At 43.4% G+C, this 21614-nt stretch overlaps 1 protein-coding gene across 3 annotated transcripts in view; it reads left to right on the top strand.

Annotated features, from left to right (window-relative positions):
- Nucleotides 1–21614, top strand: part of FER1L5 (fer-1 like family member 5) — a 103614-nt gene that overhangs the window by 19065 nt on the left and 62935 nt on the right. For all 3 annotated transcript variants that reach the window (XM_083753106.1, XM_083753107.1, XM_083753108.1), the window contains 6 exons: nucleotides 377–485; nucleotides 4356–4440; nucleotides 5058–5185; nucleotides 5982–6110; nucleotides 8082–8144; nucleotides 13434–13484. In XM_083753106.1, coding sequence (XP_083609232.1) covers nucleotides 377–485; nucleotides 4356–4440; nucleotides 5058–5185; nucleotides 5982–6110; nucleotides 8082–8144; nucleotides 13434–13484 — 565 coding nt within the window. The remainder of the gene's footprint in view (nucleotides 1–376; nucleotides 486–4355; nucleotides 4441–5057; nucleotides 5186–5981; nucleotides 6111–8081; nucleotides 8145–13433; nucleotides 13485–21614) is intronic.

Below are 21614 nucleotides of genomic sequence, written 5' to 3'. Positions count from 1 at the left end.
TTGTTGTTACTATTATTATTATTTAATTAACAGCTGGCTCTAGCATCTTCTTGACATTGCCAGGGGAACCTGGCATGTCACAGCCATTTACGTGTTACAAAATATTTGCATCTTTGTGGAAGGATGTGGAGCTGGGAGGTCTGACTCCTGTCTGCTTCCTCCTGACCCAACTTTGCCCAACGTGGAACCTTCCAGATGATTTGGACTACAACTCACATCAGCCGCAGGCAGCATAGGCAGCATAGATGCTGTGGGGTTGTAGTCCAAAACATCTGGGGGCACCATGTTGGAAAGGGGGTCTCCTTCTAACACACTGCTAACTTTTGCACTGGCTTTGAAGCTCTTTGACGACTTCCCCTTATATCTCCTACTCTAGGAATTTTGGCTTTGCTAGCATAGCCCTAGGAGCTGCTTCTGAAAGACCCAGAACTTTGATCAACATCAAGAACCTGGCACTGAGGGATGACAATCTGAAACCAACTGGGGTATGCCAGGAAAGGGGAGTCTGTGTGTGAATGATGAGGGGATCTGGGTGTCCATCTGAGTGGTAGTGAGAGGCAGTGGGCCCAGGACAAGATTACATTGAGTTCCCTCTAGATCAGCCTTCCTCAACCTTCTGCCCTCTAGATGTTCCGTACTCCAGCACCTATCATCCCTGAATCGGCTATGTTGACAAGGGCTGATAGGAATTGGCTGCACATCTGGAAGACACCAAATAGGAAAATACTGCTCTAGATTCCTTGATTTTGAACAATGCTGATGTGGGTTGCCTCCCCTCGAGGGTTCCCTACTGTGGTGTTGCTTTTCCATAATTATTTGGAAGTAGAATTAACAGGGTGCTTTTAAATAGCCTTAGAAGGGACCTTTGCTGAAGTGGACTTATTTAGAAGTTTGTAAACACTGGTCATGAAGAAGGACATGGCACTGAAAGATAGCATTAGATTGTCCAGCAATGCTCTTCCCATAACTTAAATCTTCCTATAATATTTACTCACAAGTCTATTCAGCGACAGTCCATTCCATGTTGATTTAAAATGTCCTCTTTGTAGGCCCAACTTTTTAATTGAACAGAAATGATTAAAAAGGCCGGAAAGTGCAAAATGGAAGATTTATTTAAAGGCACGGGAGTCCCAAGACACCTCAGTAGCATTTTGCCAGTCTATACAGCACAGGACAGTGCTGCAATTTCTTATTATTGCACACACACAAAAACCATAAATTGGGTCTATAAAGGTAGGATAATAATAATAATAATAATAATAATAATAATTATTATTATTATTATTATTATTATTATTATTATTATTATTTATTATTATTATTTGTACCCCGCCCAACTGGCTGGGTTTCCCCAGCCACTCTGGGCGGCTTCCATAGAAACCAAAAATACACTAAAATATCACACATTAAAAACTTCCCTGAACAGGGCTGCCTTAAGATGTCTTCTGAATGTCAGGTAGTTGTTTATCGCTTTGACATCTGCTGGAAGGGCGTTCCACAGGGCAGATAAGTAGAATAAAAACACTGAAATGCAATTATATGGTGATGGGATCTGTATTATCCATAAATTTAAGTGAGTGAAGGATGCCAGTCCCAGAGTAAAAGGCTAAAAGCATCCATAGACCCAGTTGTGAAAGAGCCTCAGTGCTTGTCAGCCATCCCAGCAACTTTTCTGGCAATGGCCAAAATAGTGACAGGCCGGAGAAAAAGTGCAGAAGGCAGTCTTGCAGATAAATCCACAAAATTAATAGCCCTCTAAGTAATTATAAAGGCAACCGAAACTCACAATGTGGAAGATATTTGAGGCACACTAGCAGCCTGGAAGAAATTAAGAAGAAGCTGACGTTCATCTGACGTACAGAAAATTTGAGGCATCTAATCATAAGCCTGCATTTTTATTAAGGCTTGATCAGGGCCTGAATCTTAAAATGAGCTTAAAGATTTTCAAATGTTTCATGCCAGGCAGAAGACTAAAAAACCTTGGCAATGTTTTTCCTCCTAAGACAAGGGGGCCCCCTGATTTATAGCAGAAAACAATTCTCAAAGTCGTAAAAAGGGAATTACAGGCTGAGAGCCAAGGTTACACTGACCCTACAAATTAAGGGTTGGTAAATAGTAAAATGAGCCATATCTTCTTCCTAAGGTTAAAAAGGCCAAGAGCAAATGGAAAAGAAAAGCAACTGGTCTGGCTGGAAGAAAGAGAGCATTTTTGGGAAAGTCTTTTCTAAAGCTGTTTCTTGAACTGAGATCCTTTTAAGATTTCTTTTCCTTTTAAAAGGCTACCTATGATAATGTATGAAATATATTAGCTTAAATGTAATTATGCAAAGGATTTAAGAAATGCTAGATTCTTATTTCATAGAGTCATATTGCAATAGGAGACCAGAGGGGCAAATGAGCCCAGCCTCCTGCCAGACAGGAGACGCCATCGAGCACTCCTGATATATGGTTGTCAGGCCTTTTTGTTTAGACACCTTCAAATGAAGGAGATCTTTCAATGTTGATGTGAACTAAAGATCCTTGAAGATAAAAATATAAGATTAACCATCTGTTTTGGAAGGCAATAGGGCAAGGAGGGCAAGAGGTGAGCTGGTAATTAAGATTCCTTGCTGAGACACATGTAAGATATATTACTACTTATTTGTCATTTATAGCAGTGTTTCCCAACCGGTGTTCCGCGGCACACTAGTGTGCCGCGAGACGTTGCCTGGTGTGCCGCGGGAAAAATTAAAAAATTCGAAAGATATCCGGAGAGGCGGCCTTCGGGCGAGTTTTAATTTTAATTTTCCTTCTCCCACTTAATGCCCCACGCTCGCCCAAGCAGCTTGCAGTCCTCAGTAACCACGGCAACCCGAGGGAGGGGAGGGAACAGGGAAGTCGAGGGCGGCGGCGAGCCGCGATGACGTCAGTGGGCCGCGCCGCCTCGCCCTGGCACGGTGTGAGAGCCCCGGCTAGTGGCGCGAGCTTCGGAATAAGTGGGATCCGCGTGCGCGAGACCGAGATCGCGGGTAAGGAGCTCAGCCCTGGGCAGGAGGAAGCGTGCGGGCCACATCCCCACAGAGAGCGAGCCTCCCCCGGCCCACCACTCCGGGCAGGTCCACTCGCATGAGGGGGCGGCGATGGCGACGGCCGGCAGCTTGCCTGCAATGCCATCCCTTGAGCAGGCGAGGAGCCCGGAGGCTACCAGATGCGAGTCCTCTTTCCCACTCTGCTCGGGAGTCCAGAGCACTTGGTCGCATTCAGGATCTAGAGTGGGGAAGCGGGGCTTGTGTCTGGGCTGGACACATTGGGCTGCCTGTGCCGCTCGACCTGCGGGGAGAAATCAGGGTGGGAGTCACGACCGTGAGGCAGGGCTGCCAAGTGTGGCCAAAGAGGACACGGCCGTCGCACCTGTCCTTAGGTAGGAGCTTCTTCCGTGTCGACCTGCTGCCCTAAAGTCTTGGCTTTTTTCTTGGCTTTTTGGCGGTTGGCACAGAAGGAAGGCAAGGGAGAGGGGGAAAAATTGAAACTTACACTTTTGTGCGTCCCTCCCAGCGTGACGCTGCGCGCTGACGTCACGGGGCTGTAATGGTGGTGTGCCTCGAGATTTTTTTCATGAAACAAGTGTGCCTTTGCCCAAAAAAGGTTGGGAAACACTGATTTATAGATATAAGAATATATAGCTCTTTGTGTTCCATAAAAGGACAGAAGGAAATGGGTGTATCTTTTGTGATTGGTTCTAGCAAACAGCCAATAGGAATTTCAACCAGGCTGATTGGACAGAGGCAGCCACAGGAGGAGCAAGGGGGCTGGATTAAGGAAATATAAGTGCTGGCCAGAATGGCAGGAGGCCAGGCCAGAGCTTGGTAACCATACCACTGTGCCTCTCATTTATTTGTCTGACAAATAAATTATTATTTTAATTTCTCTATTGCTGCGTTGAATATTTCATTCCAGCTAAGCGTTAACCACAAGCAGGGTGCTACAAATTCTCATCTGGTTGCCCTGAGAAAACCCTTCCTTACCATGAGTGAATACAGTATAGCAGCCTGCATAGATAAGCTAAAAGCTAAAATAATTATTTCTAAAGGAAAACGTAACATTCAGAGAAGAATCCACAAATATTTCTTAGGGGGCCTGGTATCTACAGTGTGGGTGCACACTGGCTATAGCAGACATGAGAAGATAAGGATTCTTATATCCATACTGTTAAAAACTTGCCCAGTAATTTCTGCAGTTCAGGCTGTTGGTCTAGGGATGTGAGCAGGCCAGGCTGCTTTCTTTAGGTTTCAGGTGGGGTTTGCTTGGGAACCCCTTATTGTTTTCACTTTAGCTGCTTGCAAACTAATACACATTCACCTGACTCAACATTTCAGTGTACCATCACTGTGAAGATCTGCTTTTCCCCTGCAGAACCTGCAACAGATCTGCCATCAAAAAAACATGATTTCAGGAAATTTAGTAAGTATGCAGTTGGCTTGGGGACTGATGCCTACCTAGTATTGATTACCAGCCCACAAGCTTGGCTCCTCATTCCATGATGGGCCTCTAAATTCTGAACCAGAGAGTTCAACTGCCAACCCTGAGAAAGTCATCATTTCTAAGATGATTTTGATGAAGCAATGAAATCTTAACACCTCATTAGCTTCCTAGGGAAATTTATATTTTCAGTCTATTTGATTTTTTTCCTATAAGGTCTATTTTGCTTGTGTTTTTATGTACAATTGCTGTGCCTTTGTATTATTATTTCTATCAGTTATATTGCTCAAAGATTATATTGCTCACCTTCTTATGCCCCTTACGGGTCCCACTGACTTTGTGTTTTTCATACGTACGTCTGCACATTTCATGTGTGTGCAGCAGACTGCGCTGCAATGTAAGCAACACCACCTTCACTCCTGTGTGTTTGAACCACACATTAGCCCCAGGAGATCCCCAGAAGGAAATATTTCTCTTCGCCTTTGATTAATTCTTGTATCATTTCAGAGATTCTGTGCATTATATTGCTTCAAATATTTAGGGGGGAAAGCTATGGAAACAATAGACGTTACAGCACTGTTATTTCTGGTCTTCACCAGTTTGCTGCCCCATCTTTGCAAAGGATTCTGAAACGGAAGAACTGGTTCCAAAGGATACAGATATCCAAGAGGCAACGCCAATGCCCACACCCAAGAAAGTGTTGGTCGACAAGAAGCAAGTCTTTCAGGTAAGGTGGTCCAACTGCTGAGGTCAAAATGTAGGAACAATCATTGTTTTAAGACATCCTCTGCCATCCTGATGCCATCCAGTTGCAGCCATACTGGCTGGGACTAATGGGAGATCAGGTGCAACATCTGGATGATGACTAGTTGGCCTCCGCTGCTATAAAGTCTCCTCTTTCTATCTCAACTATTTTCCCTTGGATGTAACTCACCGGTAAAGATGTCAGAGAATTCCAACAAAAATGGAAGTGGGACCATAAATTGTCAGTGTTCACTTATTTGTCCCATATCTGGGACATAAATCAATCTAGTAAATACAATCAGTATTTGCTTTTGCTTTCAGTCCACCAATGATACATCATTGATTACGTTTCTTCCCCATTTGCACTACATATCCTTTGCATCAGAATGAATAGGGTGTAATAATGTAGTGACAATGCAATTCACTTAATTAATTATGTAGATTACATTTGTTATGTAATTTCACTGCAGTGGATAGTGAGAGAAGTAATGCAGGCTTGGGCAGAAGATGAACTGCAGTGGAAGAGTGGAGCATGTGACATATACGTGGCGAACCAGAAAATGCTGCCTTCTTCTTCCATTCCTACCCGCTGGCTTACATCCTGGAGTCTGAGCTCCACTATCCCTTGTCACCTCCACCTCTTTGTTCTCTTATTTCGGCCCTTTCTCCAAGCATGTCTCCATTCTGGGTGTTGCTCACCTGCTTGTTGGCCATAGACTATGACAACAGATCACAGATGCTTTCAGAGTGTGGCCAACATGTTGTCTCTCTCATTCTAGGTGCGAGTTGGAATAATAGAGTGCCGGCAGCTGCAAGAAAACAACATCAAGCCGGTGGTCAAAGTCTCTATTGGGGATTACGTGTTCAGGACGAGAATTAAATTTGGGATCAGCCCCTACTACAATGAGGTTGGTATTCTGTGAGCTTTCGGGTGGCATGCACAAACACTGTCCTTGGCTGACAGGGGCTTTCCTGTCTGGGGCTCAAATGAAAAAGCCATTGTACAGTAGCAGGACCTTAGGACTTGAAGGTGCTGGCTTGCTAAGAGGAAGAGATGCTGTATTTGGAAAGGCACTATGAACCACCTGCTTTCTAGAATGAACACACTATGAGGCTGTTTGCAGTCATTTCTGCAATGTTGGGGAACCTGTGGTCCTCAAGATGTTGCTGGACTCTGTCCCTCGTTAGCCCAAACCAGCATGGTCTGTGCTCAGAGATGATGGGAGATGTAATCCAACAACATCTGGGGGACAACATGTTTGCTACCCCTGCTATAGAGAATAAGAGGAACAGCTTTCCTCCTATCTACAATCCAGCAGCAATAGCTCAATAACTATACAAATCGAGTGGAGAAAGCCAGTTGGGCAGGGGAAAGCTACTTTCCTGGTCCAATATAAGTAAATGGTGTTATTGTCCAGATCATAGTCAACTGCAATCCAAAGAAAATGAAAGAGAGCCTATAGCTCATTGGTAAAGCAACAAAGAAAGTGATCTTATATCAAGTCAGTCCATTGGTCCACCTAGCTCAGTAATGTCAACACTGACTGGCAGCAGCTCTCCAATCTTTCCCATCCATACCTAGATATGCCAGGGATTGAACCTGGGGTTTTTTGCACTCATAGCATTCTCTGTCACTGAGCTTAGGGATAAAATAATAATAATAATAATAAATAATAATTTAATATTTATACTCTGGGTGGCTTCAAACACACATTTAAAATAAATAAATAATAAAACATCAAACATTAATATTAACAACCTGTTCATGCAGATATCAGATCCAAACTGGCATGTTCAGTTAAACAGTTTCCCCCCTCCTCCATTTAAATAACAGACAGGAAAAACCTGTTCTTGCCTGGGATAGTTTGGTTCAGCATAAGGCAACTACATTTGTCCAAAATGATTAGATATAATTGGTAGGCTAACCAATTAACCTTTAGTCGCTCAAGCAGTTGGGACCAGTTGGAACTGGTGAAAAATAAACTATCTTGGGACACGAGAGTTAAATGCTCACACCTTTGCTTTTGGGGACTGTTTTGGTTCATCCTGTTCTGACAGTGGCGAACGAGGGAGCAGAACCTGAGCACAAGAGTAGCGCTCTCCCCTCCCATGGTTTCCAGCAAGTGGCATTTTGAAGCACTGCTGCTGCTGCTGCCTAGAGCTGTGAAGGTGGAATAAAGCCATCATGACCAGGAGCCAGTGACAGCCCTCTCCTCCTCTCTCTTAAAGCCATCCAAGCTGGCGGCCATCACTGCCTCCTGGAAAGCAAGCTCCATGGCTTGACTGAACACAGCATCTCCTTCTAACAATATTCTATTTTCTTCATCAGCACGTAAGACGACTGTTTTGGAGGGGATTCAACAACATGCATGATGGTGGTATTATCTTTATGGTCCTTTTTTGCACCTGCTGAAGACCTTTTAAATGACATACATTTTACCTCTGGGCCACTCTATTTATAATTGAGTTTTAAATTATGCTTCTGTGTTTTTCTTTTCTTGTTGTTTTATTAGGTTTGTTTTGGTTTGCTTCCTGTGAGTACCCAGAGAACTCCTGTTATAGTATAGCTGCATAAAAGTGGAAACTATGCATGAATGATTACTCAGGTGGAAAGCCCTTTAATGGGTTTGAAGCTGTAACAAGGACTTTTCAATGTTGCCTCTGCTGCAAGGTTGTCATCTTACTGCAGCCATAGGCAACCTCGGCCCGCCAGATATTTTGGGACTACAATTCCCATTATCCCTGACCACTAGTCCTGTTACCTAGGGATCATGGGAGTTGTAGTCCCAAAACATCTGGTGGGCCGAGGTTGCCTATGCCTGTCTTACTTCAACCTAGGTACCTCTCTTTTTCATTCACATTTGTTTGATTTTCCTTAGACATTCGTTCAGACTTTCGATGAGAGACCTATGCAACTATTCGACCAGTTCATTGACATCCAGGTGAGAAAGCGACATCTGGTCCTTCCTTTTCAACAGAATCCCATGTCCTCAAGAGCAGCCCATGTGGTGCTCTCCAAAGGCTGGCAGGCTCCAGCTCCTAGCAGCCCCCAAAGTCTGGCATGATAGGAGTTGGATTCCAGCAACCTCTGGAGGACAAAAGGTTAGACACGTCTTGTGATTGCATTACCTTGTGATTCTTGTAAAGAAGCAGCAACTTGTGTTATCGGCAACTGGGGCCACATTAGCACCATAAATTTGAAGCACTATCGTGTCACTTTAAACAGCCCCAAAGAATGCTGGGAGCTGTAGTTTGCGAAGGACACTGAGAGTTATTGGGAGACTCCTGTTCCCCTCACAAAGCTACCATTCCCAGAGTACTTTAACAATCAATCCCTCTTCACAGGGAACTCTGAGAATTGTAGCTCTGGCAGGCTTCATTCGGACTCAGGGCTGATAACCTGGGGAGCAGAATAGGCAATTTTGTAAAGGAAGAAGCAGACCAGATGTAAAGTGACTTCTAGTCTGGAATCTTCAGAGAGTCTTAGTGGAACAAGGAGGCAGAAGGAGCCATAGCAGAAACTGAGGAGTGGATACAAGAACAAAGACAGAGATTCCCAAGCATATAGGAACAAGGCCATCCCACCACTGTCCCCAGCAAGTAGCTAGAACCTTGTCCTCAATCCACATCCTCAGCTAAACACTGCAAGGTCCCAGGGTCGTTCATCGCAGCTCCAAGGAACCTGGCCAGGTGAGAGGTTGCATGAGCTACTTCTGAGACGTTGCATGCCCATGGACTGTGGGCATTCTTTGCCACTCCCCAGCCACGCTTCCTTCTCACAAGAGGTCACAACACCTAAAAAGCCACAAATTACTGTTAAACAACTAGGTTGTTCCACTCAGAGTAGACCCATTGGAATTCCTTCACTTGTTAGGCCACATTCGCACCATACATTTAAAGCACTTTGTTGTTGTTTAGTCGTTTAGTCGTGTCCGACTCTTCGTGACCCCATGGACCAGAGAACGCCAGGCACCTCTGTCCTCCACTGCCTCCCGCAGTTTGCTCAAACTCATGCTGGTAATCTCGAAAACACTATCCAACCATCTCGTCCTCTGCCGTCCCCTTCTCCTTGTGCCCTCCATCTTTCCCAACATCAGGGTCTTCTCCAGGGAGTCTTCTCTTCTCATGAGGTGGCCAAAGTACTGGAGCCTCAGCTTCACAATCTGTCCTTCCAGTGAGCACTCAGGGTTGATTTCCTTCAGTATGGAGAGGTTTGATCTTCTTGCAGTCCATGGGACTCTCAAGAGTCTCCTCCAGCACCATAATTCAAAAGCATCAATTCTTCGGCGATCAGCCTTCTTTATGGTCCAGCTCTCACTTCCATACATCACTACTGGGAAAACCATAGCTTTAACTATACGAACCTTTGTTGGCAAGGTGATGTCTCTACTTCTCAAGATGCTGTCTAGGCCTGTCATTGCCCTTCTCCCAAGAAGCAGGCGTCTTTTAATTTCGTGGCTGCTGTCACCATCTGCAGTGATCATTGAGCCCAAGAAAGTAAAATCTCTCACTACCTCCATTTCTTCCCCTTCTATTTGCCAGGAGGTGATGGGACCAGTGGCCATGATCTTCGTTTTTTTGATGTTGAGCTTCAGGCCATATTTTGCGCTCTCCTCTTTCACCCTCATTAAAAGGTTCTTTAATTCCTCCTCACTTTCTGCCATCAAGGTTGTGTCATCTGCATATCTGAGGTTGTTGATATTTCTTCCGGCAATCTTAATTCCGGCTAGGAATTCATCCAGCCCAGCCTTTCGCATGATGAATTCTGCATATAAGTTAAATAAGCAGGGAGACAAAATACAGCCTTGTCGTACTCCTTTCCCAATTTTGAACCAATCAGTTGTTCCATATCCAGTTCTAACTGTAGCTTCTTGTCCCACATAGAGATTTCTCAGGAGACAGATGAGGTGATCTGGCACTCCCATTTCTTTAAGAACTTGCCATAGTTTGCCGTGGTCGACACAGTCAAAAGCTTTTGCATAGTCAATGAAGCAGAAGTAGATGTCTTTCTGGAACTCTCTAGCTTTCTCCATAATCCAGCGCATGTTTGCAATTTGGTCTCTGGTTCCTCTGCCTCTTCTAAATCCAGCTTGCACTTCTGGGAGTTCTCGGTCCACATACTGCTTGAGCCTTCCTTGTAGAATTTTAAGCATAACCTTGCTAGCGTGTGAAATGAGTGCAATTGTGCGGTAGTTGGAGCATTCTTTGGCACTGCCCTTCTTTGGGATTGGGATGTAGACTGATCTTCTCCAATCCTCTGGCCACTGCTGAGTTTTCCAAACTTGCTGGCATATTGAGTGTAGCACCTTAACAGCATCATCTTTTAAAATTTTAAATAGTTCAGCTGGAATGCCATCACTTCCACTGGCCTTGTTATTTGCAGTGCTTTCTAAGGCCCATTTGACTTCACTTTCCAGGATGTCTGGCTCAAGGTCAGCAACCACACTACCTGGGGTATACGAGACATCCATTTCTTTCTGGTATAATTCCTCTGTGTATTCTTGCCACCTCTTCTTGATGTCTTCTGCTTCTGTTAGGTCCTTTCCACTTTTGTCCTTTATTGTGGAAATCTTTGTACGAAATGTTCCTTTCATATCTCCAATTTTCTTGAACAGATCTCTGGTTCTTCCCATTCTATTGCTTTCCTCTATTTCTTTGCATTGCTCGTTTAAGAAGGTCTTCTTGTCTCTCCTTGCTATTCTTTGGAAATCTGCATTCAATTTCCTGTATCTTTCACCATCTCCCTCGCATTTTGCTTGCCTTCTCTCCCCTGCTATTTGTAAGGCCTCATTGGACAGCCACTTTGCTTTCTTGCATTTCCTTTTCATTGGGATGGTTTTCGTTGCTGCCTCCTGTATAATGTTACGAGCCTCCATCCATAGTTCTTCAGGCATTCTGTCCACCAAATCTAAATCCTTAAACCTGTTCCTCACTTCCACTGTGTATTCATAAGGGATTTGACTTAGATTGTATCTTACCGGCCCAGTGGTTTTTCCTACTTTCTTCAGTTTAAGCTTGAATTTTGCTATAAGAAGCTGATGATCTGAGCCACAGTCAGCTCCAGGTCTTGTTTTTGCTGACTGTATAGAGCTTCTCCATCTTTGGCTGCAGAGAATATAATCAATCTGATTTCGATGCTGCCCATCTGGTGATGTCCATGTGTAGAGTCGTCTCTTGTGTTGCTGGAAAAGCGTGTTTGTGATGACCAGCTTGTTCTCTTGACAGAACTCTATTAGCCTTTGCCCTGCTTCGTTTTGATCTCCAAGGCCAAACTTGCCAGTTGTTCCTTTTATCTCTTGACTCCCTACTTTAGCATTCCAATCCCCTATAATGAGAAGAACATCCTTCTTTGGTGTCACTTCTATAAGGTCTTGTAAGTCTTCATAGAATTGGTCAATTTCAGTTTCTTCAGCACAAGTAGTTGGTGCATAAACTTGGATTACTGTGATGTTAAAAGGTCTGCCTTGGATTCGTATCGAGATCATTCTATCATTTTTGAGATTGCATCCCAGTACAGCTTTCACCACTCTTTTGTTGACTATGAGGGCCACTCCATTTCTTTTATGGGTTTCTTGCCCACAGTAGTAGATATGATGGTCATCCGAACTGAATTCACCCATTCCCGTCCATTTTAGCACTACAATACCACTTTAAACTAAATTAAAGCACTACAATACCACTAAATTAAAGCACTACAATACCACTTTAAACAGTCCTGACTTTCCCCAAAGGATTCTGGGAGCTGTACTTTATTAAGGGTGCTATTAAGGAGGCCCCTCTCCCCTTCACAGACCTATAATTCCCAGATTTCCCTGTGAAGAGGGATTGTTAAACCACTGTAGGAACCATAGCTTTAGGAGGGGAATGGGGGTCTCCTAACAACTCTTGGCACTCTTAACAAACTACAGCTCCCAGAATCCTTTGGGGGAAGCCAGGACTGTTTAAAGTGGTATCATAGCACTTTATGATGTGGATGTGGGCTGAGAGAGCTAGCAGGGCAAAAGGAGGAGACACCCATTCCTGGGACTGAGGCCTAAGAAGAAGCCATCAGGCAGGGGAACCAGAAATAAGGATAGAAAACCAACACACTATTGCCCAGGTGAAGTCCAAGCTTGACCCTGACACTTTTTGTTAGCTCTTTCATGTCAGGAACATAGGAAGTTGTCTTGTATCAAATCAGGCTGCTGGTGTATTTGTTATACACTGGCTAGCAGCAGCTCTCCAGGGCTCCAAACAGATGTCTTTCTCATCTTTACCTGGAGTTTCCTGAACCTGGGACTTTCAGCAGGCAAAGCAGGTAGTCTCCCTCTGGACTGTGGCCCTTTCCCCGCCTAGCCTGACGGTAGGCAAGTGTGGTGTGTACACCAGAAGTGGTATGGGCTGGTGGCTCTTGAGTCACCTTCCTCCAGCTCCCATTGATTATGTTTTCCATTCTTCCACACCCTCTGCGCAGACAGTGTGTTGTTCCTGGGTTGCCTGTTTTGCATTCTAAACCCTTAAATCTATTCCTTTTTCTCGAAGATACAAAAGAAGCCCCAATGCAAGTGGCAAAAGGATAATGCAGCTGCTAATTGTATCTCACTTAGACTAGGGGCAACCCATGTGGTCTGGTGCCCTCCATATGTTTTGGGTGAAGGTGCATCGCCCAGTCCAGTACCAGTAGCGTATTCAGGACACCCCATTAGAGGGTGGAAGTCTCTGTCCAGAAGCCAAGCATGGGGCAGGCGGGCCTTAGAGCTTGCAGCATATGGCCTTCGCGTGGCCACCTCAGTGGCTTGGTGTCTTGGAGAGGCCAAAGTCCTTGGCATAACCCTGAAAATGTTTCAGCTCTCCAGCAGGAGGCTAAAACAAATATATAGTACACCCGATCCCTGAGCCAAAATTCCACCTACTTCTGTAAAGTTGTGGCCATTTTTAATCCAGATTGTTGTCTGGTTGAGTTTATTTTATCACTCCTTATTTTAGTCACTGTGTGGGGGAGAGTGGAGTTGCGACTGAGGCCACAATTGCCTCTTACTCAGACCAGACACAACCAATGTGGTGGGGGCACCTCCACATATAGTATTTTGGAGTTCAGCTCCCATCAGCCCCGGCATGGCAATTTCAGTGATCAAGGATGATGGAAATTGTAGTTCTCAACATCTGGAGGCACTGTATTGCCAACCCCTATACTAGACAGACAAGGCAGCTTTGGGGGAGGGGAGGGGAATTTATGTGTGTTTCTTTTTTAGGTGCTGAACTCCAAGGCAATACGGGCCGATTCCCTCATTGGGGTCTTCAGGGTGAGCAGATGTAATTTTGGCTGATATCTACAGAGAGGCAGAAATCAAGAGGTGCCTCCCTGCTGGTGATGCTCAGTGGGCCTGAACTCAGGACTGGGCCTTGAGCTGCTCTGGGCTGGCCCCCGGGACAAGGGAAAGAGTCTTTTATAGAAGTTCTGATCTCTCAGCCAAGCTTTTGACATTCATTCATTGTTTGTTTGTTGTTTTACCACTGGTAGCACTCAACATCTGGCAACATCCAACACTTAAACAGACTCTATTTATGGCAGCAACTACTACTAAATTAAATACATTAGAGCAACAACTACTAAATGCAATGTTATATTAGGGTATTGTTTGCCTATAAAGGCATACATCAGTGAAAATGCCATACAAAAATGCATTACCATAGGGGAGAGTGCTTGCAAACATGTCTATATTTGTCAAAACTGCATTTAAGAATTAGGGGAAATTCACACTAAGGAAACCAAATTGCTGCAGAAATGTGAAGAACTGAATTTAAGATTGGAAAAAGGAGAAACTTAGAAAACCAGAATTTGTAAATCCCTAGTCCCAGCTCATACCTTCATAGAATAGAATCATAGAATCATAGAGTTGGAAGAGACCACAAGGGCCATGAAGTCCAACCCCCTGCCAAGCAGGAAACACCATCAGAGCACTCCTGACATATGGTTGTCAAGCCTCTGCTTAAAGACCTCCAAAGAAGGAGACTCCACCACACTCCTTGGCAGCAAATTCCACTGTTGAACAGCTCTTACTGTCAGGAAGTTCTTCCTAATGTTTAGGTGGAATCTTCTTTCTTGTAGTTTGGATCCATTGCTCCGTGTCCGCTTCTCTGGAGCAGCAGAAAACAACCTTTCTCCCTCCTCTATGTGACATCCTTTTATATATTTGAACATGGCTATCATATCACCCCTTAACCTCCTCTTCTCCAGGCTAAACATGCCCAGCTCCCTTAGCCGTTCCTCATAAGGCATCATTTCCAGGCCTTTGACCATTTTGGTTGCCCTCCTCTGGACACGTTCCAGTTTGTCAGTGTCCTTCTTGAACTGTGGTGCCCAGAACTGGACACAGTACTCCAGGTGAGGTCTGACCAGAGCAGAATACAATGGCACTATTACTTCCCTTAATCTAGATGCTATACTCCTATTGATGCAGCCCAGAATTGCATTGGCTTTTTTAGCTGCCGCGTCGCACTGTTGGCTCATGTCAAGTTTGTGGTCAACCAAGACTCCTAGATCCTTTTCACATGTACTGCTCTCAAGCCAGGTGTCACCCATCTTGTATTTATGCCTCTCATTTTTTTTGCCCAAGTGCAATACTTTACATTTCTCCCTGTTAAAATTCATCTTGTTTGTTTTGGCCCAGTTCTCTAATCTGTCAAGGTCGTTTTGAAGTGTGATCCTGTCCTCTGGGGTGTTAGCCACCCCTCCCAGTTTGGTGTCATCTGCAAATTTGATCAGGATGCCCTTGAGTCCATCATCCAAGTCGTTGATAAAGATGTTGAATAAGACCGGGCCCAAGACAGAACCCTGTGTTCCGGTGGAGCGCGTCTTCCGAGCGAGAAGGGATTCGGCGGAGAGCGCGATCCCTGTCCGACAAGGGGGGGGAAAAGGGGGTGCAGAAGGGCGTAAGCACCCCAGAAACACGTCCGGAGGGTGTCCGGAGGTACAGGGGGCCAGCAGAGACCGGACGCGGCTCACTTCGCTGTCAGGTAACCCTTAAAAGGCGAAGAGTACAGCGACGTTGAGCAGCAGGTCCTGGGCAGCCATTTCCTCCCTCCCCAGTATTGGACAGCCCAGTCCTCGCAGAAGGCTAGCGCTCCGCTTCCAAGCATAGGAAACCGGGGAGTGAACTAAGCTTGAAGGAGCAGTAACATTGGAATAGAGAAACCCGGTAAAAAAGGAGAGAAGTTTTTTTTCGGGGTTCAGCCTTTATCAGGAATCAGCGAAAACGCAGAGAGACTCCAGAGCGAGGAAAAGAGAAAGTTACTACTAGTGTCCACTTTGTTCCCCTGAAAGATTCTCCTATTAAAGCATCAGATACCCTCTTAAGCAGAGGTGCCTAATACAGGGGACAGAAGGTGAAGTTATAAAATTGGAACCATCTGATAGAGTGAAGGGGGCGCCGAAGAACGCTCCCCCCTATCGTGCTGTTTTCAGTGGAAAAGCGGAAGAGAAGCGCCGACGCCATTAACTGAAGCAAAATGAGGTAATGACTAAAGTAAAAAGACTATCTTTTCTAACAGTACGGACTAATCTGGTTTAAAATTTGTGGCTGTGTTTTCAGCCATCTGCTGGTGCCCGGGTGCGGGCTGTACTGATTTGCGATTTGCGAATTTTGATGATGGTCTGGCGACCGAAAGTAATCTTTAATCCTGTGCTGTGGGGCCCTTCGGCTTGCTGCGTAGAGAGTCTACCTCAAAAGCTGAACAGCGACGGAGAGAGCCATCTAGTGGACAGAGTGATTATCACGTCTGGGATTCTGTTCTGTTTTGTTTTCCACTCTCTCTCTTCTCTTTTCTCCCTACTTTCATTGTTTCATACCCCTTTTCCCCGCTTTCTCCCCCTCTCTTTCCCTCTCCCCTCTTCTTCCCGCTCTCCAGCTTACTCCAGGTGGAATCGAGGGGGCTTCGAAGTTGCAAATCCCCACCTCCTGCCTGTTAAAAAAACCTTCCAAAACGCTTTTTGAGTTGATTGAGAATATACTCCCCACTGCCTTTATACGAACCCTTGAACTTCTGAACTCTAAGACTTCATGGTTTCTACGGGTTTTTTTTGATATCCCCAAAGTTACAATACGCTGAAAAGAAGTAAGTGGATCATCGTGTGCAACTTAAGGACTGTTAAAAGACTGTGGGCCGGGTCTAAATTAAGGTCAAATTAGAATTGGTTAATAAGTGTTAGCAATCAAACACTCTGATATATTGAGTATCGGGCATTGGGTATCGCAAAAAAAAAAAAAAAGAATGTCAAACACTGGGAAAAGACCTGAAGGGGGAACACCAGTGGAAAGAAAGGGATCTAAACAAGAGGGGGACTTTAGAGCAGAGATCCTTAGAATGTTTGCGGAGATAAAACAGAGTGAGAAAAATGTAGAGCACAAGTTAGAACAAGTAGAACACAGAATTGGGGAAGTGGACAAGAAGATAGATGTAACAGTAAATGAATTGAAGAGTCAATTGAAAGAGGTTTTTAGGAGGACGCAGGCAGTGGAGGAAGGTCTGAAAAAGACAAGAATGGAAGTGAGAGATGTAAAACGTGAGGAAGATAAGATAAAAGCTGAGATACTGGAACTGAACAAAAGCCAAGAGGACATGAAAGACTGGATTGCTTTGAATGAATTAAGACAGAGGGAGGCCAATCTTAGGTTGAGAGCCATACCCGAAGTTCAAGGCGAAAACATAAAAGAGAAATTAATAACAGAACTAGCCCTATGGTTAGAGACCCCAATAGAAGAGGTTGAGAAGACAGTCCAATCGGCTTTCAGATTGAAAGTCAAATCAGTAAGGAATAAAAAATTTGTTGGAGACTGTGTAGTTACATTTAAAGAAAGGGAAATGAGGAACAGGATCCTCCAAAAAAATAGAGAGAAAAGGTTAAACATTGGGGGAAATTACATAATTATTTTCAAAGACATTCCAGTTAGGCTCCTAAAACGTAGGGACCCCTACAAAGAACTGGTACAGATACTGAAAAGAAATAATATTGAATTCAAGTGGGAGTTCCCTGAAGGAATTTCCTTCACATATAGGAGCAAGAGGCAAAAATTGACAAATCCAGAAGAAACAAGCAAATTTTTAAGAAAATATAAAGAACTAAAACCACAAAAAGAAGAAGACAAAGGAGAGGAGGCAGAAGGAGGGGAAAACCCAGAGGAGGAGGAGGGAGGGTCGGGGGAGGAGGAGGGGGAGAGGAGGGGGGCAGAGGGAGGAGTCTAAAGGGAAATAGTAGCCGTTTTCTATCTTTCTCTTTAGGAAATCAATATGGCGTTAAAAATTTACAGCTGGAATGTTAATGGGATGAACAATAGGGGCAGGAGGAATAAAATTGAGCATATCCTAAAGAAAGAAGGCCTAGATATTATTTGCCTGCAGGAGACGCACATAGCGAGGAAGCATAAAAGAGTCTTGACTAACCAAAGACTGGGGAATGAATTTGTATCGTCAGACCGGAGTAAAAAAAGGGGGGTGGTCATCTATATTAATAAACAAATCGAAGCGAAACAATTATTTAAAGATGAAGAAGGAAGGATAGCAGCAGTACAAATTAATTGGCAAGGAGAAAAGGTAATAGTAGTGGGGATTTATGCGCCAAATGTTAATAAGTCAGAGTTCTTTAGGAGGTTAGAAGGAAAGTTATCTGATTACGCTGATCAGAAAATTATACTTTTGGGAGACATGAACGGCGTGGTGTCGTTAGAGTTGGACAGGCAAAGGGACACGAAAAGTATAGAAGGAAAGCTACCTAGAACCTTTTTCTCTTTGGTCCAGAACTGCAATCTAGTGGATATTTGGAGATTTAAATACCCCTTGGAAAAACAACATACTTATCATTCAGAACCCAATGACTCATTTTCAAGATTAGACCAGATATGGATCTCGGCAGAATTAATCCCAAGAGCCGCAAGGGTGGGGATACAGGCCAAAACAATTTCCGACCATAACCCAGTAAAAATGGAACTGAAGGGGCTGGAAAGAAGATTAAATAGATGGAAAATGAAAGATTATTTACTGGACGACCAAGAGATAATAGAGAAAGCTCAAAACAGGTTAAAAGAATATTTTGAAGATAATTTAGGTAATGGTACAAAACCAAAGGTGGTGTGGGATGCAGGCAAGGCGGTGATGCGGGGCTTCTTTATCCAACATAATGCAATCAAGAATAAAAAGAGAGAAAAAGGGAAAAAAGAAATTTTACAACAAATATTGGAGAATGAACAGAAATTAACTAAAAATCCCAAAAATAAGAAAATAAAAGAGAACATTAAAGTTCTACAATCCCAGTACGCGATGTTGATAAATAGAGAGATAGAATGGAAAGTTAAAAAATTAAGACAAAGGAACTTCGAATATGCTAATAAATCTGGGAAGCTGGCAATTAAAAAAAAAGGAAGGAGCAGAATACAATAAACAAAATTGAGGTAGAAGGAGAAGAGATAAATAAGCCCAATGAAATAAGGAAGGCCTTTTTGGACTTTTACAGAGGACTCTTCAAAAACACAGAAAGGAATAACATGAGGAAAATAGAGAGATATTTAAAAGCTAAGAACATCAATAAGATTTCCACAGTAGAAAAAGAGAAGCTGAACGCTCTAATTGAGATAGAAGAAATCAAAGCAACAATTAAGAACTTAAAAAATGGGAAAGCCCCAGGCCCGGATGGGTTTACTGGCAGATACTATAAGGAGATGGAACCAGTTCTGCTGACCCCATTGCAAGAAGTAATGAATAACATCCTCAAAGAAAGAGAACTACCAGAGACGTGGAAGGAGGCATTGATCACATTAATTCCTAAACAAGACTCAGATTTACAGCAGATCAAAAACTATAGACCGATTAAATATAGACTACAAGATTTTTGCTGGAATCCTAGCAAAGAGATTAAAAGACATTCTGGTAGAAAGTATACACAAAGACCAAGCCGGCTTTTTGCCTGGTAGGCAAATGAAAGACAACATAAGAAACATAATAAACATCATAGAATACTTAACAGACAGGTGCGATAAACAAGGTTTGTTGTTATTCGTGGACGCCGAGAAAGCGTTTGATAATGTAATCTGGGATTTCCTGCTGAAACAATTGGAACATATGGAAGTGGGCACTGAATTTTACAACGGGATAAAAGCAATCTACACAGAACAAAGGGCAAGACTCATAATAAACAATGTAGAGACTGCAGAAATAATAGTAACAAAAGGAACAAGACAGGGATGCCCACTGTCCCCATTACTGTTTGTAATGGTATTAGAGGTCTTAATTAATTCCATAAGAGACAACAAAAAAATAAAAGGAGTAAGGGTCGGTCAGAACGAATATAAAATTAAAGCTTTCGCTGACGATCTGGTTGTAACAATGGAAGACCCAATAGACTCAACAAAAGAGGTACTTGAAGAATTTGATCAATTTGGAAAAGTATCGGGCTTCAAACTTAATAAAAGGAAAACAAAAATGATAGTTAAGAATATGCACAAGGACAAAGTTGAAGAACTACAAAGAGAAACGGAATTAGAGGTGACTAAGAGGGTGAAATATCTAGGAGTATGCAGCTGCTAATTGTATCTCACTTAGACTAGGGGCAACCCATGTGGTCTGGTGCCCTCCATATGTTTTGGGTGAAGGTGCATCGCCCAGTCCAGTACCAGTAGCGTATTCAGGACACCCCATTAGAGGGTGGAAGTCACCATTAGAGGTTATGTCCGTTAAAAAGACCAATATGAGGGCCAATTGGGCCACATATGAACAATTGGTCATGAAAGAGGAAGGAAAGTGGAAAATGAGGCCGTACGAGCAGGTCAAGAACCAAGTTTATGATTGGCTACACTACTTCCAGATAAATGACATGTTTAGGAAAGATATCAAAGATAAAGGATATGCTGATAAAAACTCTAGATTCCAAATTGAGATCCTGGAAAATAATATAAAAACTTTGTCTAAAATGTACAATCAGTTACTGGACTGGAATCTAATTGATGAGGAAGTCAAGTCGGTAATGACATACTGGGCCAAAGACTTTGGCCGTAACATCTACTTCGAAGAATGGGAAAAACTATGGAAACAACATCTTAAGTTTACGGCTTGTGTGACACTTAAGGAGAATCTAATGAAAATGTTCTACCGTTGGTATATGACTCCCGTTAAATTAGCCAGAATGTACGGATCCTGTAATAAATGCTGGAAGTGCAAGGAAAGAGAGGGGACCTTCTACCATATGTGGTGGGAATGCCAAAAGGTTAAAGGGTTCTGGGAGAGTGTGTATAATGAAATGAAGAAAATTTTAAGCTATACTTTTGTTAAAAAACCCGAGGCATTCCTGCTGGGATTGGTAGGAAGGGAGATAAAAAGGAAAGATTACAAGCTGTTTCAGTACGCAACAACGGCAGCAAGGGTCCTGTTAGCTAAAAATTGGAAATTAGAGGGTTTGCCGACAATTGAGGATTGGAGATCAAAATTACTAGATTATGTGGAGATGGATAAGATGACAGGGAAAATCAGATATATAAAAGACCAGAGGTTTGTAAAAGATTGGGAAAGTCTTACGAAATATCTGGAAAACTTAAGCGATGGACAGATAACACTAGTGGGTTTTAAGGGAGCTCTGTAAGAAGCAAAGGGTAATGTCTAAAGAAAAACAGATGAACTAGAATGATTAACGGCACTACAAAATAAGAAATGCGGAATTATTTGCCTTTATTAATACGGATGATTTGTGGAAAGGTTGAAGGAAGTCACTTTTAAAATATGTGTGATATTAAGTGGAATATTATAGTCTGTCTTGTATTTTGATTTATGTAAACTAATAAAAATTACGCATGAAAAAAAAAAGAAGTGTGATCCTGTCCTCTGGGGTGTTAGCCCCCCCTCCCAGTTTGGTGTCATCTGCAAATTTGATCAGGATGCCCTTGAGTCCATCATCCAAGTCGTTGATAAAGATGTTGAATAAGATCGGGCCCAAGACAGAACCCTGTGGCACCCCACTAGTCACTCTTCTCCAGGATGAAGAGGAACCATTGATGAGCACCCTTTGGGTTCGGTCAGTCAGCCAGTTACAAATCCACTGAGTGGTAGCATAGTCAAGACCGCATTTTACCAGCTTCTTTACAAGAATATCATGGGGCACCTTGTCAAATGCCTTGCTGAAATCAAGGTAGGCTACATCCACTGCGTTGCCTTCATCTACCAGGCTTGTAATTCTGTCAAAAAACGAGATCAGGTTAGTCTGACATGACTTATTTTTCAGAAATCCATGCTGACTGTTGGTGACCACAGCATTCCTTTCTAGGTGCTCACAGTCTGTTTGCTTAATGATCTGCTCCAGAATCTTCCCTGGTATTGATGTCAGACTGACTGGGCAGTAATTATTTGGGTCCTCTCTTTTCCCTTTTTTGAAAATAGGGACAGCATTTGCCCTC

The sequence above is a fragment of the Podarcis gaigeae genome, assembly GCF_964106915.1.
Source record: "Podarcis gaigeae genome assembly, chromosome: 8".
NCBI classification, from domain to species: domain Eukaryota; kingdom Metazoa; phylum Chordata; class Lepidosauria; order Squamata; family Lacertidae; genus Podarcis; species Podarcis gaigeae.
The sequence above is the reverse complement of the archived record's forward strand: the minus strand, read 5'-3'. Positions and strand labels throughout refer to the sequence as shown.